The 19,329-nt window shown below is 35.9% G+C and overlaps 1 protein-coding gene across 2 annotated transcripts in view; it reads right to left on the reverse strand.

Moving 5' to 3' along the window:
- C6 (complement C6) overlaps positions 1 to 19,329 on the reverse strand; it is a 115,615-nt gene that overhangs the window by 43,268 nt on the left and 53,018 nt on the right. For both annotated transcript variants that reach the window (XM_003274386.3, XM_003274387.3), the window contains exons 2-6: positions 18,673 to 18,835; positions 17,139 to 17,295; positions 15,172 to 15,316; positions 11,217 to 11,358; positions 1,535 to 1,673 (exon numbers count right to left, since the gene is read on the reverse strand). In XM_003274386.3, the coding sequence (XP_003274434.1) occupies positions 1,535 to 1,673; positions 11,217 to 11,358; positions 15,172 to 15,316; positions 17,139 to 17,295; positions 18,673 to 18,815 (726 nt within the window). In that variant the 5' untranslated portion in view covers positions 18,816 to 18,835. The remainder of the gene's footprint in view (positions 1 to 1,534; positions 1,674 to 11,216; positions 11,359 to 15,171; positions 15,317 to 17,138; positions 17,296 to 18,672; positions 18,836 to 19,329) is intronic.

The following is a 19,329-nucleotide window of genomic DNA, read 5'->3' on the forward strand; positions in this document are numbered from 1 at the left end:
GTGGTGTGATCTCGGCTCACTGCAGCCTCTACCTCCTGGGTTCAAGCAATTCTCATGCCTCAGACTCCTGAGTAGCTGGGACTACAGGTGTGCACCACCACGTCCAGCTAAGTTTTGTATTTTTAGTAGAGACAGGGTTTCATCATGTTGCCGAGTGGTCTTGAACTCCTGACACCCAAGTGATCTGCACCCCCTTGGCCTCCCAAAGTGTTGAGATTACAGATGTGAGCCACCACACCCTACTAAGCCTAAATTTTCTGTTAGTAATGTGGATGTAAACAATTTTCTACCTTTCTGGGGAGGTCGTTACGGGAATCAAGTAAAGCAATATACGAAAGTACTTTGAAGCCTCTAAAGTATCGTATAAGTATGAAGTGTTATCTAAGCCTCAATTTGCTCCAGTCTCATATACTTCCTTTAATTTGTTACTTGTAAAACTACATGAAATAGATGTTTGCTGAAAATATAGGCAATATGCTTTTGTGAAATGACCGTATTTTGAAAGTAAACTTGTGGATTGGTTGTTTTGGAACTGGAAAGCAACTTCCATCAGAACGATATAAATGTTTAGGTTTTAGCTCTGTCTACAAAGCCTGTTCAAATACAATACATCTTAAGAGCAGTATTATCAGTCTTCCCAGAGGTATTCAAATTTGACGGTTAGTTCCCAAAGACATTCCCCACCTATTAGCATATATTAGATGGTTTTAAATTGAGTGAATCGAATTGGAAAATGCCTATATTTATATGTATATAAAGGTCTTTTTAAAGGAAGGATTAAATGACTTTTTGCTGAACTCATATTACCCATAAAGTGGTTCTCAGAAATAATTACAACTCTGAAATTCTCTCTAGCTTGTCAAATTTCTATGCATGAACGTCACCATTAAAACCGTGTATTTTCTGTTCTTATCACAATTTAAAAGAAGCAGATTACTCACTTTAGTGCAACGAGTAGAACACTTATGTATAAAGCATCGGTTACATTCTGAGAGTAGGTAGTATGCTGCTTATTATAATTTACTAAAAGAAACAAATAAACCAAACCAACTAATAAAATAGGAAGAAAAGTAAGCAGAACTATCTCATTAGACTGACTCATCATGATTTTTCTTATGAGCCTGGCACTTTAAAAAAAAGTCTATATTTCATGGTTATCTAAGAGCACTAACTAGGTTAGGAGAAAATTCTGAAGAAATCAAACTCTTTATCTTTGTGGAGCTATTTTAGAGCTGAATATTCACTGGAGAAAGCATGGACTCGAATCAGGAAAACCTGGCCTTGAATCTTGAATTCACTTCTTGCTAGCTGTTTGACTTCTGGAAAATTAGTTACTTTAGTTTTTTCATCTGTAAATTGATGATAACACTGGCCTCATTGTGTGTGCATGGATAAAATACAAACACATAACAGGTGATTAAAATTGTTCACCACCTTTTCATTCTGTCCCTTCATTCATCACTAATTTTGCATGAGAAATTTAGCTTATAATCACTGACAGTGCTGGAGTTGCCACCGTGCTAGGCTGTCATACCTCAAAGCTGACATTTTCCAGATTGGCCGGAACACGGTATGGATTACTTGTCCTACTGCTTTTGACAGTTTTACATATTCCTCCAGTGAAAGAGTTATCAAGGACTTCTCCTCTGGGCTCTCCTGCCAGAAGATGAAACCTAGAAACAAAGTAATTTTCAGGAATTCAATAGATGTAGAGCAATCTTGAAAATTTACCTTAGTTATATGAAAGGAATTCCTCTTCTAAACCTTTTTGACTCAAGACAAATGACTTGAAGGAACCCCCCACACCTCCGCTTTTTTTTCCTAGTCCATGGTGAGGCATGCAAAGAAGCTGGAAAGCCCAAACTCAGCTTCTCTGGCTCTATTAGGTTCTCCTATTCCACTTACTTAATTGTTCTTGGCTTTCAACATACAATAAAATCTGGATTTATAATTTTTTATGACTTACAAAGCCAGTGCAAAGTTTGGAAGCAGATTATGAAATAAGTTATTATATAATAAATGCTATTCCAGGTCCACTTCTTTCTGAGTGGAATTCTAATAGCTCATAATAAAATAGTAACAGCAATATTTTAATGCAATTGTAATAATATTATAGTTTTACTAATAACTGACTATAATATTTAAAATATGTTTTATTTAACAAATGCTTATATACTACTTACTATAAGCCAAGCAATAGTAAGTGATTTACAAATATTAACTTGGTTAAGTGCTTTACTAATAGTAACATATTTATTATAACCATATGATGTAGATATAATTATTATACCTGTTTTACAAATGAGGACATTGAGGCACATAGAGATAAATTAGCTTAGCATAAATCAAGTATTTAAGAGGTTATTTTGTTATAGATAAAAAAACTTCTCCAAGATGCTAATACTTTTCCAAATTCTAAGAGATATTGATATGTATTCTGTGAAAAAAGTGTTTTCTTTTTGTCAAACAGTTTGGTAATGCTGTATTACATAGATTATAAAAATTGTTTTCTACAGGTCATGTCACAGCCTTAAAAATATAAATTGTCAGTCTCCAAATACATTTGACCAAATAACCTTGTCTTTCATAGAACATGTAGTGTAGTTCTACAGAATATCACTGGAAAATTCCATGTAGCAGAAGGAATAGCACCAATACCCTTCCCTTCTCATGACCCTTCAGTACACCCATCCCTTCTGATAGTTGTGAGGGCTCAAGGGAGCTCTAAACATCCTCAAGAATGTCATCGACCACTTACATGTCTGTTTCCCTTGTACTTCTATGGCATTAACTCACAAGACAAAATGTACCTGAAAGGCACCACCTTTACCAGAGCTGAAATATTAAGTTTTGTAACTATCACAAAGATCTGAAAAAAAGATAAATAGACTCATTCATTTGTGAGGGAATCAAGAAGCAGTTCACTATGCGAGGCTTTTGCGATCTATTAGACATTTGGATTTAAAGTAGAAAATTCGATCAATTACTCAGGCACTTCTAACCGATGGACACAATATTTTTCGATCAAAGAGGAGCAAGGATAGTTTGAAAGTTGTAAAGTGATGTTAGAATATTGAAAAGAAAGTAAGGCTAATATAAATACTTGTCAATTCTCTACCAATAAAATTGTGTTCATGTAAAAGTACACAGACACACACACACACAGCTTTTCAGTTTCTGAAATGGTTTCTTCACTTGAAAATGGAGCTAATTGCTTTTTTATAGTAGTTGTGGAAATTAATAGTGATTAGCACAGGCCTGGCCTGCCCTATGAGAGGAAGCAATACATACTAACTCTCCCATTTTTTCCACCAGGGAAAGTATATTTTAATTTTATTAAAAGATTGCATACTAAGTTCAAAAGTAATTGCTTGCAGAAACAAAATCAACAAACAAAAATCAAATGTATTTCCATACAAATAGCAATGAACAATCCAAAAATAAAATTAAAGAAACAATTCCATTTACAATAGCCTCTCAAAGAATAAAATCCTCAGGTATTTATTTAACAGAAGAAGTCTAAGACTCATATACTGAAAAGTATAAACAATGTTGAAAGATATTAAGTGAAATCTCAATGAATAGAAAGATATTCCATATTAATGGATTGGCAGAATTTGTGTTGTTAAGATAGCAGTACTTCCCAAATTGATCTATAGATTCAAGACTATCGTTATCAAAATATCAGCTGCGTTTTTTTGGTAAAAATTCACAAGCCAATTCTAAAATTCAAAAGACCCAGAATGGCCAAGAAAATCTTGAGAAAGAAGGACAAAGTTCAAGGAATTACCTTCCTGATACACAATTTACTTCAAAATTAGGGTAATCAAGACAGTGTAGTAGTAGTGGCATGAGGATAGACAGACATATAGACCAATGGAACAGAAATGCATCTAGAAAGAAACCCGTACATCTATCGTCAATTGATTTTCAACAAGGGTGCCAAGACAGTTCAATGGGGGAAAATAGTCCTAAATGAATGGTGCTGTAACGACCTAATAGTTATACTGCAAATGAATGAAATTGGGCCCCTTTCTCACATAATGCAAAAAAATTAATAAAAATAGATAATAGAACCCAAATTTAAGAGTGAAAACTATAGAACTTTTAGAAGACAATATAGGACTAAATATTTGTGAACTCTGGTAAGGTAAAGCCTTCTTAGATATGACATTAAAAACACATTCAACAAAAGAAGGAATAAATATATTGAACTCCACCAGAATTAAAAACTTTAGTGCTTTAAAGGACACCAACAAAAAAGTGAAAATACAACTCATATAATGGGAGAAAATATTTCGAAATCACATATCTAATGAGGAACTTACACCCAGAATATACAAGAAATGCTTGGAACTAAATAAAAAAACCAAATTACTCAATTAAACAATGAGCAAATAATTTGAGTATCTAAATATATATTTCTTAGAAAAATATGGAAATTACTAATAAGCATGTGAAAAAATGCTCAATGTTATTACTCATTAGGAAATACAAATCAAACCTGCAATGAGATACCAGTTCATAGCCATTAGAATAGCTTTAACCAAAAGATGAACAGAAACAGTTTTGATGAAGGTGTGGAGCAGTTGATTTTCAATCATATGTAACTGGGGGAAATGAAAAATGGTGCAGCTGTTTTGAAAAATAGTTGGGAGTTCTTCAAAAATTAAACATATATTTACCATAAGATCCTGCAATTCCATTCCTAAGTATATATGAAAGAGAATTGAAAATATGTATCAATGCAAAAACTTGTACATGAATGTTCATAGCAGCATTACTCATACTGGTCAAAGTAGGAACAAACCAAATGTTCATTAGCTGATGAATGAATCAACACAATGTGATAGAATGATACAATGGGTTATTATTCTCTCATACAATGGAATGAAGTATTAACATATGCTTTATATGGGTGATTTTTAAAATTATGTTTTTAAAAATTGTCACATAATTGTACATATTTATGGGGTACGTAGTGATGTTTAGATACATACAATGTATAGTAATAAAATCAGGGTAATTAGCATATTCCTCACCTCAAACATGTTGGGAACGTTCAAAATTCTCTCTTCTTTGTATTTGAAAATATGTACTAAATTATTGTTAATTATAGTGACCCGCAATGCTATAGAACACTAGAACTTATTCCTGTTATCTAGCTGTAATTTTGTAACCTTTAACCAATCTCATCCTATCCTCCCCTTTCCCTACTCTTTCCAGTCTCTTGTAACCCTTATTCTACTCTACTTGTATGAGATTAACTTTTTAAGCTTCTGCATGTGAGTGAGAACATGTAGTATTTATGTTTTTGTTTCTGGCTTATTTCACTTAATATCCTCCAGGCTCATCCATGTTTCTCCAGTGACAAGGTTTCATTCTATTTTATGGCTGAATAGTATTCCATTTTGTACGTGTACCATGTTTTCTTTATCCATTCATCTGTTGATGGACACAGACTGATTCCATATCTTGGTTATTGTGAACAGTGCTGCAAATAAACATGGGGGTGCAGATATCTGTTCAGTATACCGATTTCTTTTGCTTTGGATGTATGCTCAGTAGTGGGATTGCTGGATCATATGGCAGTGCTGTTTGTAGTTTTTTGAGGAATCTCCATACTGGTCTCCATAAGAGCTATATTAGTTTACATTCTCACCAACAGTGTAGGAGCTTCCTTTTCTCCACATCCTTTCCAGCATTTGTTATTTTTTTGTCTTTTTGATAATAGTCATTTCAACTGTGGTGAGATGATACCTCAGTGTAGTTTGATTTTCATTTTCCCGATGAATAGTGATGTCGAACATTTTAAAATATATTTGTTGTCTCCTTTTGGTAAATGTCTTATTAAGTTCACTGGTGAGCTTAATCCGTTAAATTGGATTATTTATTTATTTTTGCTGTTGAGTTGAGTTCCTTATATATCCTGGATATTAACTCCTTGTCAGATGAATAGTTGGCAAATACTTTTTTTCCACTCTGTATGTTGTCTTTTCACTCTGTTACTGTTTTCTCTACTGTACAAAAAAGCTTTTTAGTTTGATATAATCCCATTTGTCTATTTTTGCTTTTGTTGCTTCTGCTTTTGAGGTCTTTTTCATAAAATGTTTTCTCACATCAACGTTCTAAGGGTTTTCCCCTATATTTTTCTCTAATAGTTTAATAGTTCTGGAATTTTACATGTAAGTCTTTAAGCTATTTGGAGTTGATTTTTGTATAGCATGAGTGGTGGGGGTCCAGTTTCATTCTTCTGCATATGGATATCCAGTTTTTCCAGCACCATTAATTAAAGAGACTCTTGTTTCCCCAGTGCATGATCTTGGCACCTTTGTCAAAAATCAGTTGGTTGTAAATACATGATTTTGTTTCTGGGTTCTGTATTTGGTTCCATTGGTCTATGTGTCTGTTTTTATGCCAATAATGTGCTGCTTGGGTTACCATAGCTTTGTAACATGTAACACATGTAACATGTATATTTTGAAATGTAGTGGTGTGATGCCTTTGGCTTTTTTTTTTTTTTTTTTTTTTTTTTGCAGGGTCTCAGTGTATTGCCCAGGCTGGAGTGCAGTGGCGCGATCTCTGCTCACTGCAACCTCCACCTCCTGGGTTCAAGTGATTCTCTTGCCTCAGCCTCCCAAGTAGCTGGGCCTACAGGCGCCCACCATCACGCCTGGCTAACTTTTGTATTTTTAGTAGAGATACGGTTTCACTATGTTGGCCAGACTGGTCTTGAATTCCTGAACTCGTGATCCACCCGCCTTGGCCTCCCAAAGTGCTGGCACAGGCATGAGCCAGCACTCCCGGCCTGTTCTTTTTGCTCAAGATTGCTTTGGCTATTAAGGTTTTTTTGTGGTTCCATATGAATTTTAGAGCTTTGTTTCTATTTCTGTAAAGCATGCTATTGGTGTTTTAACAGGGATTACCTTGAATTTGTAGATTGCTTTGGGCAGCTGAGTCACTTTAACAACAGTAATATTCCAATTCATAAAAACAGGATGCCTTCCCATTTCTTTTGTGTCCTCTTCAAGTTCTTTCGTCAGTGTTTTATAGTTTTCCTTGCAGAGATCTTTCATCTCCTTGGTTAAATTTATTCCTAGGTATTTTTTTGTAGCTCTTATAGATAGCTCTCTTGATTTCTTTTCCCTCTAGCTCGTGATAATATATAGAAATGCTAGAGATTTTTGTATATTGATTTTGTATCCTGCAACTTTACTGAATTCATTTATCATTTCTAGGGCCTTTTTTTTTGGTGGAGTCTTTAGGTTTCGCTCTGTGAAAGATAATGTCATCTACAAACAGTGACAATTTGACTTACTCCTTTCCAGTTTGGATCCATTTATTTCTTTTCCTTGCCTATTGCTCCAGCCAGGACTTACAGTACTATGCTGAATAACAGTGGTGAGAGCAGGTATCCTTGTCTTATTCCAGTCCTTGGAGGAAAAGTTTTCAACTTTTCTCTATCCAGTATGATGCTAGCTGTCGGTTTGCCATATATGGCCTTTTTTGTGTTAAGTTTCTTCTATTTCTAATTTTTGAGAGTTTTTATCATGAAAGGATGTTGAATTTTATCAAATACTTTTTCCACAACTATTGAGGTGATCATATGTTTTGTTCTCTCTGTTGATGTGATGACATTGATTTGCGTATTTTGAACCATCCTTGCATCTTTGGATTAAATACTACTTAATTATAGTAGATATCTGGGATGTACTGTGGGGTTCTGTTTGCTAGTATTTTGATGAGGATTTTTGCATCAGGGATATTGATCTGTAGTAGATTTGTTGTTGTTGTTGTTTCATCTTTATCTGGTTTTGGTATCAGGGTTATAGTAGTCTTGTAGAATGAGTTTGGAAAAGTTTCCTTTCGATTTTTTGGGATAGCTTGATAATAATTGATATTAGTTCTTACAAAGTTTGGTAGAATTCAGCAGTGAAGCCATCCGGTCCTGGGCTTTTCTTTGTTGGGAGACTTTTTTTATTGATTTAATCTCATTACTCACAATTGGTCTGTTTTCTATTTCTTCTTGATTCAATCTTGGTAAGTTTTTTTTGTATCCAGGAATTTATCCATTTCTTTTAGATTTTCAAGTTTGTTGGCATATTGCTGTTTATAATAGTCTTTAACGATCCTTTGTATTTCTGTAGTACCAATTGTGAGTATTGGGATGAATCTTAGAAACATTATGCTAAGTGCAAAAAGGCAGACACAGGCTGCATATTGTAGAATTTCATTTTTATGAAATGGCTAGAATACACAAATTTACATGAACAGAAAGTGAATTAATGGTTTCCTAGGGTTAGGAGTCAGGTAGAAGGGGGAAAGAAATGAAGCTTGATATCTAATATGTACAAAGGTTTTATTTTGGGTGTGTTGAAAACATTCTAAAATTATATCATGGTGGTGGTTATATAAGTCTGTGAATATGCTAAAGACGATTCAATTAGACACTTTCAATGGGTGAATTGTATGGCATGCAAATTACATCTCAATAAGGCTGTTTTTTAAAATGAGTGAATTCTGTGGGTTGTCTAAGATGCATATTATATTCAAATAGCTGAAAGCATAACAGTGAGGACTAAAAAACTATTGACCTTACACTGCTTTACACTATGTACTTATGTTTGTCACAAGCAAAAAAGGGCTTGAGAAAAGTGGCTCTCAGGTCACGAGGAATCTGTGAAGGTGACGGCTATTTGTGGAGAACCTGAAGATAGGATTTTATGGAGGTATTTCCAGCAGACCATGCCTGAGAAGTCTTTTAGGAGCTAAGCCAGCTATGAAGAAATTTTCAGTCCTATTCTTTCCTTCCCCCTCTCAGATGTTGATATTGACTTAAAATAGTTTAGTGTTTCACATACAGCATTGTTTCTAAAGTGCTTTGATCTAATGTGTCATACTTTGTAACTTTTTGAATATAACTAGCAATATATAAATAAAAAATATATATTTGTGTGTATGCATGAATTTTCACATATATATGTGTGTGATCCCTACTCACATATCTCACTATTTTGCCACATAGATGAATGTGTCCTTTCAACTGTGTGTGTATAGATAAGCCTGAGTAAAAGCAAATAGCATGCTATTATTGCCTGATTCTTGCTTCATATTTAGGACCCAGTGACTGATGTTGGCAATGTAGAAATTTTTATATCTCTTGTTAAAATTTTTCTTGGAGAAATATCTATTAAAAAGAAGGACAGCCACTCAAGAAGCTATTTTTTTTTTTTTGTGGTTAGAAATATGTTGGGTAGCAGGTTACAGAGGAGAGGCAGAGATTCTAAGGCCAGCAGATTAGAACAAGATTACAGTAAGCAATTCTCAAAACTCTCAGTCCCTGGGGAGGCAAGGAGAGGACTGGTTGTCCTCAGCCAGCGGGCTTTGCTCATTTCTCAGAATCATTGGGACAACAGCTCTGGTTGGCAGAGGGCCACATGGTCCTTTCGCCAAAGTACACATAGCATGTGGTCCTCCCCATCTGTAACTCTAGAGTCTAGATCAACTGAACAAAAGGTGATTTTGTAATGTCACCCTTCATCAATCAGAACATTAGAAAATGTGATTATCAGTGGGAGTTTTTGGCTGACTTTTTCTTGTAGGCAAACCAAGAGAAGGAAACAATTTCTGCACATGGATAAGAACATGTTGTTGAAGCACTTTCATCGAAATCAGCACTAATTAGAAATTCTTAGGACAGAACCTCATATCAGTTTATAGTCATCCAACATATAGATGAGGAAACCGAGGCCCAGAGTTGTTAAATAACTCAGCTGTGGTGTAGTGAGGTAATGTAGAACTGGTTCTGGTTCTACATTAGAACCAGCTGAGTTATTTAGAACCCAGCTCCTCTTACTTTCAGACTAATGGTTTTTCCATTTTACTGGTGTCCTTGGGTTTGGTTCAATATTTTCTGGGTTTTATTCTAAATCAGATAAGGTTGTATTTGCAATTGTGGCTGTTTGTCTTTCGTGCCTTGAGGTTTCATATTATGCAACTCTGGCAGCATTTAGTGAAGAATCTAATTTTTTAAAGTCCAATATGAAGCAATAGAAATTGATAGCAAACTATCTGCCTTCTGGCCACAAATTTAAGAGGGGTTTCTTTATTATGTAAAGGGGAGAGTATAGGAGATTATCTTTACTGATTTTTCTTATGCTTCAAATTAAGGCTCAGTTTTTCTGTTTTCATAGCCTTCTCTTATATTTATTTCCTAACATCATCCAAAACACAGATTCAGTCTAATGAATTTAGAACCCCTGGTAAAACCCCCAGTGTGCTCATGATTGGGTATTCCTGTAGTAAGAACACTAGAAGAAAGAGCCATGTGATCGCCTGAGGTTTCTTCCAGGGTGTCTCATTTGTAAGGTGGATATAGTCTTGAATCAGCATGAAATCGTGGAAAAAGCCTGGGTTTTGAAGTCTGGATTTGAATCCTGGTTCCACCATTTGCTAGTTGGTAGACTTGGTCAGGTTATTTAAGCTTTCTGGGACTCGTTTCTCAGTTTGTAAGCTGAGACTGGATGGTAATATAGGTCTGGCTTCTGCCATTAGGCTCTACTGACCTACCCACACGTCACACAGCCTATGGGAGAGAATACCTAGCTATATTCACTTCACCTCTTACTCGCTTACGTTTTCACACCCTTGTTGCTTAGCCCTCCCTTTTTTTCTGTATTTGCTTAACTTTCCTTTTGGCTTTATCACACATTGGTTGACTCTGGGTTTGCTTCTTATGCTGGAAGACTGGTTTTCTTTCTCTAGTGTTTTGGCTTTCAACCCACCCAGAGGCATACTTTTATCACATCCTCTTTCTCCATTTGCTCCTGACATTTCTGAGTGGTTACTCACCCATTCAAGGCCTACCTCCAGGACCCCACCCTGGCACCTCCCAGCTTGATGGGCTTAGACCAGTCTACTCTAATCCATTCCAAAACTTTCTTAGAGATGTATGAGAAATAAAACGAGCCATGTTTATGAAGGGCCCATAGCATTGCCTGGCACAAACTATATGTGAAAATGCTAACTTTTACTTCTCAGGAGTGAGGATCATGGCCACATACTTCCTGAACATGGTAGCTAAGTATCAGAGATAGGGCTGGTAGGAGTAGTAAGAAATTAATGAGGAAGATGGACAATGATGCATCTCAATGCTCCTTCTGACTCATTTGTTCTGATACCTGTTCTCCCCAAGATGATAAAAAGACGTTACATACCCATTGCCCATCAACTGTACACTAGGGATGGGATTATACTTCCGTGCGCATACTGCCTTTGTCCTCCCACAGTCCCTTTCATCTGAATTGTCTCCACAGTCATTTTCTCCATTGCATTCTAACTTTGTGGCAATGCAGCGGCCTAGTCAAGAAAAGCAAACAACATCAATGCAACAAATTATCATTTTAGAAAGTATTTATTAATTTGAAACACAAATGCTTTAAATTTCAAGGTAAAGTTGAAGGCAAGTCTTCACTGTTTTTGACAGAGTTTTAGGAGCACGTAGGAGTGATAAACTGATAAATTTCCACTTGTAAGATTACAAGGGTCACCACAGAATTATTTAGTTGCCATGGGCTGATTGTCTTTAAAAAGAGAAGTAATCCTAGAATATCACTCCCATTATAGTGAGCCGCTATATAGATCATGTTCAGTAGGAGAAAATTAACAGGAGGTTCAGAATTTTGTTTTGATCTAGGATGGGAGACTCAAGGTCACTGTTTTTATTTAAAAACCTGTAACTTTATAGACACACACACAGATGCATAGTCACACACAATAACATGGTTGGATCTCTCAAATTTTATGTTGGGTGAAAAAAGCCAGACACATGAGTCATGTCATGTGATTCCTTTATATGATGTCCAGGGAGAAGGAGGAGGAATTAACTAGAAAGGAGAAGGAGGGAGCTTTTTGGGTTCATGGGAATTTTCTATATCTTGACATACTGTTGTTTACATGATTGTATAATTTGTGAAAGCAAAATTGCACACTTAGAATCATATATTTTACCATATATAATTAGTACAGATTTTATTAAATATATCTACTATCTATTTTACTATATATAATTATTGTATATAATTGTTTTCCTGCATATAATTTGCTATATCTATTTTTTGGACAAGTCAAGTGTCTAGATACTACAGTAGCAAGTTGAGGGAGCAAATTTAGAAAATGGTACAAATTCCATGTACCCAAATAATTACCTTCCGTTTTTGACTTACTGAATTTCATAAGGATCCTTAGAATCAGTGTATAACTATATATTATAGAAATTGAAATACCTATGTGCAATGACAGATATCTCCTCTCCTGCCTTTTACCTTCTTGCCTGTAGTCAATGATGTTGGCATCTGTACCAGTATGTACAGGTCCAACTGACAAAGACTAAAGGTTTTACTTGATTATTTTAAGATGTGATTAGCATCTCACTACAATTATGCATGACTGTTTTGACTGAAATTCTCGGGAAAATTGGGCATTCTGTTGAATTAATTTTTTTTAATTAATAGTGGGTTCCCAAGAAAGCACTTGGTTTCAACTTTTTTGGTTAATAATCTTCACTTAGAAGGTAGAGTGTAATTAAAATAATTACATCTTCCATCTTGCATTATGTCAGGACTATTATTATAAAGAATTATAGCTACGAGCACCATAATCACACAGGACTGAAAATGCAGATTGAATTGAATGTCTGTTCATCCCATGACTTAACCTGAAAGATGCTCTATTTTTAAACAGTGCATTCCTAGTTTTTTTGTTTTGTGTTGTTTTCAGGACAGAACAGAATGGGCATTTTAGTTTGAAATAGAGAGGCTATTTATTAAAATATGAATCTATACATATTACATTTTTTTAAAAGTTTTGAACCTAGCACTTACAAATTTAAGCAAAGGTTTATTTTTGATATGGATACACTAAAATCACACTTTATTAGACAGAAGGAGGGATACGCATGTAGAGTATAGTCCTCATTAGCATAGCTTTGTGAGCAGGGTACCAGATTTGTGAGAATACAAGAAATTCTATCCATTTCGTACTTATAGAGATATCTTAGAGAGTCCATTAGCAAGGGCAGGGATGAAGGGAAGAGGATACCTCTTGAGGGATGTTTAGGAATAGGCCTGATGTGACTTGGGTGAGAATGGTTCCAGGCCATAAAAACTCTGTGGAATAGAAAGCATAAGGGGAAAGATATTGTAAGCCATAAATATATTCTATACCAAAGAAGGAATGAGAAATTAAAGGACAGTTTGAATGTTGCAGGATTTGCAGAAGTCAGCAGGCTTAGCCAGCACAGGCATGCATACATTTACACTTGGAACCATGCAATCATTTAGAAATTGCACATTTTTCCTATCCATTGGAAGCAATGTATGTCACTGCAATACTGTATTATTTTTTAAAACCAGCTGCAAATTCTCTAGTCTTTTATGCTTAAAATTAGGACTCTGAAAGAAGAGTTGGTATATTGCATGGGAATTAACATAATGAGTAATTCTTAAAAATCCACGTATACATCAAAATAATCCATTTAGTCTTGGTGACTCTTGGGAGACTCTGAACATCAGTCATAATGGAGGAAAGGCAAGATGGTCAATCTTTTTAGGAGAGATAGTTCTTTGTTAATTGAGGGCCAAGTATCATCTTGAGTCAGAAAAACAATCATTCATAAACCTCTTATTCCCATTGACAGTGGCATTAGTAGATGCTTTTAGGAGAGCAAAATAGTATACCATCTTCAATGGAATATTTAACAACCAAAAGGCTATGGCATCACTCAGTCAGAATGGATACCAACTATATCTGTGACAAGGATTTACCAATCAGTTCCTGGATCATGAAAAGATCTAGGGATTTTGGGCTCTGGGAAGCAGGGCATGGGTTACTCAGGGAGTACGGAGTAGCAGCCGCTTACCAACCATTATAGACACATCTTCATAATACAGTTATTTGAAAATCAATGGTTATGGACATAACTGTTGATGAACTGGCGATCAGCTGTGCTTACACTGCTAACCTTTCTAAAATTGTTCATTATAAATTGGTGACCAATGGATGCATCTCAAGGCTTCTCAAACTTTGAGTATTTTTGGCCTGAATGCAGCTCCTTTGTAATTTTTCATAGATTTATCATCTACTGAATAAGAGTCTTTTTTGCTTATATGTAGTAAAAGCCATCTTTCAAGCTTCAAATAGTTATACTTCAGTTCTAGATCTTGATTTTGATACTCTGGATATAATGATCAGGTCTGTATTATCCTCAGTCATTGTCATTTGGATTTTGCTCTGATTCCCTCTTTTGTCAATTTGTGACACGACCTTATTTATATAGACACAAAGTATATCTTCCTACCCACATCCTGCTCTCATATTCCAGGTTTGGGGTGGAGGTGGATAGGGGAAAACCCTCACCGCAGCATTCCTGTCTGACATTCAGAAAAAGCTGGCAAAGCTGAAGGCAGGAGGCAGGGAGTAAGAGGGGAAAACTTGGGTTCCAAGGTCTTGGGTCAATTTTCTATGGAATTGGAAATTTGCTATCTAGTTATAAATACTTTACTTTTCAGGATATGTCAGAGTTCACAGAAATGATAGAGACTTCATTCATCTGAAATTTAATTTTATTGTAACTTTAAGTTGACTGTTTAGATAGGAGGTCAATGAACTATGGCCTGTGGGCTAAAACTGACCTGAACCATGGCCACCTGTTTTTGTAAAGAAAATTTTATTGAAACATAGCCATGCTCATTTGTGCATGTGCTTTTGACTTACTCTTTTGGAATTAATTTTAGAGCCGGTCAAGAAAGTTTTCTACATCATCTCTAGTCATCTTCCAACATGGTATCTTAATATTCTTGTCATAATAAATTATATTAAAAATCTTTTTTTTTTGTTTACTCTTTTTTTTAAAATATGTCATTTCTTTTAAAATTATCCTGATTATAGATTTGTGCAGATCAGGTAAGTGGTCAAAATGGTATAACTGAAAAGCCATAATTTTACAGTAGAATATCTTGGGAACTGGCAGCATAACACTCCCATTCCACTCTGCTTAAAATGTGGTGGGATTTCTCTGTGATGGATTCTACTGTTAGTCAATTGGAGTAACTTTGATTTAGTCAAGTCAGGTTATTTTTAGTGGGGACTGAACATTTTACAAAAATACATTACCACTGTCACAGCGAAATTTATTCTTGCAGTCAGCCTCTTCAATTTTGCAGAGCTTAGATGGAATGCATGGTTGAAAGGCTACCAGAGGCTCAGTGCATGGCTGTCCCCCAAACTGACTGGGACGCAAGACAGATCTAACTTTAGACTGAAAGGAAAGAAGAGAAAAATATAACTCTGAGGCAGGGTCAAGGTCAAAATGTATCTAAGAAAACGGTTTCTCAATCACAATAGTGATTTTTTCCTATGGTAATATTTCTTAAATTTTACTAATGATTCTTCCAATTCCATTTTTATGCTCCCTTAGGGAAATAATCACTTCTGTAGGCCTCTGTTTCCCAACCAGCAAAATGAGGAAGTGGGTTAAAAAGGTTTCTAAGGCTTCTTATAACTCTGAAACCATATGGTTTATACGTTTTCAAAATAAAATGTGTAAATGTTTGCTGAGAGTCTCTTGAGTACAGTAAATTCCTCCAGGCCATAACAGTAGCCTTTCTATATCTTAAAGATAGTGTGAAGGGACAAATGTGAAATAATTTTGAGGTTCTTTTGCATAAGACAGTCCCTGTGAAAACCAATGCTAATGTAGTCTACACTTTAAAAAGATTTTAAATGGCGAGTAGTAAAACGGTGAGTCAAGGGAGAATAGAAATATGGTAGGACTAAAAAGTACTGACTTTGAAGTCAGAAAAATTCAATTTATTAATTAATGGGTGTATTCTTGGGCAAATTACTTAACCCCAAATGAGCAATAACTTTCTCATCTGTAAAATGGGTAGAGAAACACAATATGATGTGAAGTTTGAATAAGATGACTTTCCCCTCAGAAAGTAGCTGTTCCACAAATGAGTTTCTTTTTCTTCCCTGCTGTGTGAATGCTCAGCCCGGCCCTGACTGTGGTTCACATTGGCCGATGCCCTTACAGGAATGAGTTTGTGGTGGGTAAATATTCCAACTGGGAACAATAAACAAATTGAGAGGCTGCCGTGAGGAGAGGGAATGTAGAGGAAGGGCAAGGAGTGAAGGAGTGAAGGTTTTGATTCATTTCCCTCATTTCTGTCTGGTTTACAACCTTGGACTGAAACCCTGTTTTTTTGTTTGTTTGTTTGTTTGTTTTTTAGTAAGAGTTGAGCATACCTAGTTTGAAAACCAAAAATCCAAAATGCTCCAAAATCTAAAAATTTCAGGAAGGGGAACATCACACTCCGGGGACTGTTGTGGGGTGGGGGGAGGGGGAGGGACAGCATTAGGAGATATACCTAATGCTAAATGATGAGTTAATGGGTGCAGCAAAACAACATGGCACATGGATACATATGTAACAAACCTGCACATTGTGCACATGTACCCTAAAACCTAAAGTATAATAATAAAAAAAAAGAGAAAATAAAAATTTTGAGTGCCAACATGATGCCACAGTGGAGTACTGTATATGTAAATACTTATCATAAATTTGTTTCATGAACAAAATTATTAAAAATATTGTATAAATTATCTTCAGGCTATATGTATAAGGTGTATATGAAACATAAAAGAATTTCATGTTTAGACTGTGTCCCATCCCCAAGCTACTACATTATGTGTATGCAAATATTTCAGAATCCACAGAACATCCAAAATCCAAAACACTTCTGATTCCAACATTTTGGATAAGGATTACTCAATCTGTATACACTTTTGCTTTCAGAATTCTCAGAAGGCCCAGGCAGTGGAATTCAGAACTGGGTAAGTACAATACCAATAATGGGAGCAAAATTTCCTTTTTGTGTTCTTAAGACAGTAAAATACATAAAATAAACCCCCTTTCCCCCCCAACAAAAGTGATAAATGGAATTTTCCCTCATTGGAAGCTGGGACAGTTGATTTTCAGTAATTGAAGTAATTCAGCTTTACTATGCTGTTAAGCCTGTCAGGGAATCAGAGCCCTCTATTGTGATTCGTATTTCCTGGAAATGCCCATGGTTGCCTACCTGTTTTTCAACACAAGGGTCACAGTCTGACCATGGTCCAAAATCTCCCAGGAGGCAGTTGATGGGGCATCTTTGCCAGTTACATTCTCTAGTCTCCTGCTTGCTGCAAATCTGTTCACAAAAGTTTTCCTGGTAGTACTTATCTACTACTATTTGTCTGTAACCATGAAGAAGAAGTTGCTTAGAATGAGTGTATTCACTATACATCCTGCCCCATAATCAAAGTATCATTGAGCATTAACTACAATAAATAGAAAAGAAAGAAAATTTTCATGGAAAAATTAGGCAGGTTGGCATATATGCAGTTCTCACCACTTAATAGAACTCAGGACATACTTTGTGAGGCTCAGCATAAAATGAAAATGGGAAACCTCTTGCTCAAAACTAAGAACTTCAAGACAGCAGTGGCAGATCATTAAGCCAAGCATGAAGCCCTTCTAAGTATGGGGCCTGTGTGACTGCACATGTTACACCATGAAGCCAGCCATGCTGGAGCTCCTCGAATGGACTGGAAGGCAAGGAAAGATGAAAGGAGAGAAAGATCCTGCAAATTACTTGGAGGAGGACAACACAGGGTGCTGTGGGGCTAAAGATTCAAAGAGAAAGTGACATGAGAGAAACATCCCGAATAATTCACATGAATTCTTCAGGTAACAGAGGGAAGGGAATTTGGAGGAAGCGACATGTGCAAAGATTTGAGGCAGAAGAGAGCATGTCCAGGTAGCTCTTCAGGCAGGAGCTTGTGTGACTGGCCAGGAATATTTGCTGTTCTTTGTAGGCAGCAGGAAGCTACTGAAGGACTCTTGATTAGAGGAATATTGTAAACAAATCTGTTTTCACATATGTAGTAGATGGTTTATTGGGGAAGTCAATTGGTAATTTTAATGAGATTCACACTACATATGTAAACATAGTTTTCTAAAATAAGGATCGTAAAAAATTCTGTAATGGTTAAAACACATTAAATATATGCTTTTCTCCCCTAACATGTGAGCATTTCCATGGTACAGAAACATTTAACAGAGTTAAAGAAACTGTGGGGGACGAGAAGTCTGAAGTGGTGAAAAGACTGAATTATTAAATGTTATCAAGAAAGAACAGTTTTTGTGTTGCCATTTTGTATATGCCAACAATCAAGCTAATAGCTAGCAGTTCTGCTCAATTGAGGTCCTGTTAGACTGGATTTAATGAGTAGAAAATTCTCTATAATTAACTAACTGTAGGCAAGCAGAGTTGTATGCTGATTGAAAAAAAGCTTGGGTAGTGATTCTAAGCAAGTTAAATAGTCAACTGAAAGTGTTGCACAGATTCTTAATTAAATTTCTTTGAAACCTCTTGTTCTTGTAGAGAGAACAAAAGTAGACTTCCTTTCAACCTCATAAGAGAAAGACTTCAAATTTCATCCAAATTTGTAAGTTCTTACTTTGATATATATATATATTTTCCCATTGCTTAGTGTGGCACTCCTGATGTTGCTGACTTCGTCCTTGAATCCTTCCAGGGCACAAAGAAAAGCCACAAAGCTCACACCCACCTGTGTCTGCTCTGGGTTCCAGAATTGCAAGTTTTTGAGCAGCTGGACCACTGAGTCCATGGGTAGTGATCACAGAAGCAGGCTTGGCCCTTGTTGATCAGAGCACTCAGCAGGATGAAGTACAAGACGGAGCGTCTGGCCATGCCTTGAGAGCCTCCAGGCCCTAAAATGAAAGAATATATACCACATATCAAACGCTTTTTTGAGGGTAAACCTTCACAAGTCATCCTGAGTCATAGATTCAAATGTGATTTTAGAAAATATATGCATTTTTCTGCCTTCCTTAAGGCAAGTCAACACCTACAAATTCACATGCTCATGAGTACAAATCCTATTTTTAAAGATTTTTAGGGTGGAGATTACCATAGGCACAACCTCCAGTACTAGTAAGTTTCTTCAAACTGTTAGTGATAGGCTACAAGACAAAGTATGTAGCATGTATTTGTAATCCATTTCATTCCAAAAAGTATTTTAGACTTATACAATCTTATCCTTCTCAAAACACCTGCTCCTTTTGTGTGAGCAATAGCCTCAAGTACATTTCAGCTGTTCCTACTTTTCTGGGACTGGGAAAGAAGTTTGGATCATTCTTCTGGAAGCTCTTTTTCATTTCCTGACATGCTGGAAACCTGCTAAAGAGAACGTTCACTGACTCCA

This window comes from Nomascus leucogenys, chromosome 6 (genome assembly GCF_006542625.1).
Source record: "Nomascus leucogenys isolate Asia chromosome 6, Asia_NLE_v1, whole genome shotgun sequence".
Classification (NCBI taxonomy): Eukaryota; Metazoa; Chordata; class Mammalia; order Primates; family Hylobatidae; genus Nomascus; species Nomascus leucogenys.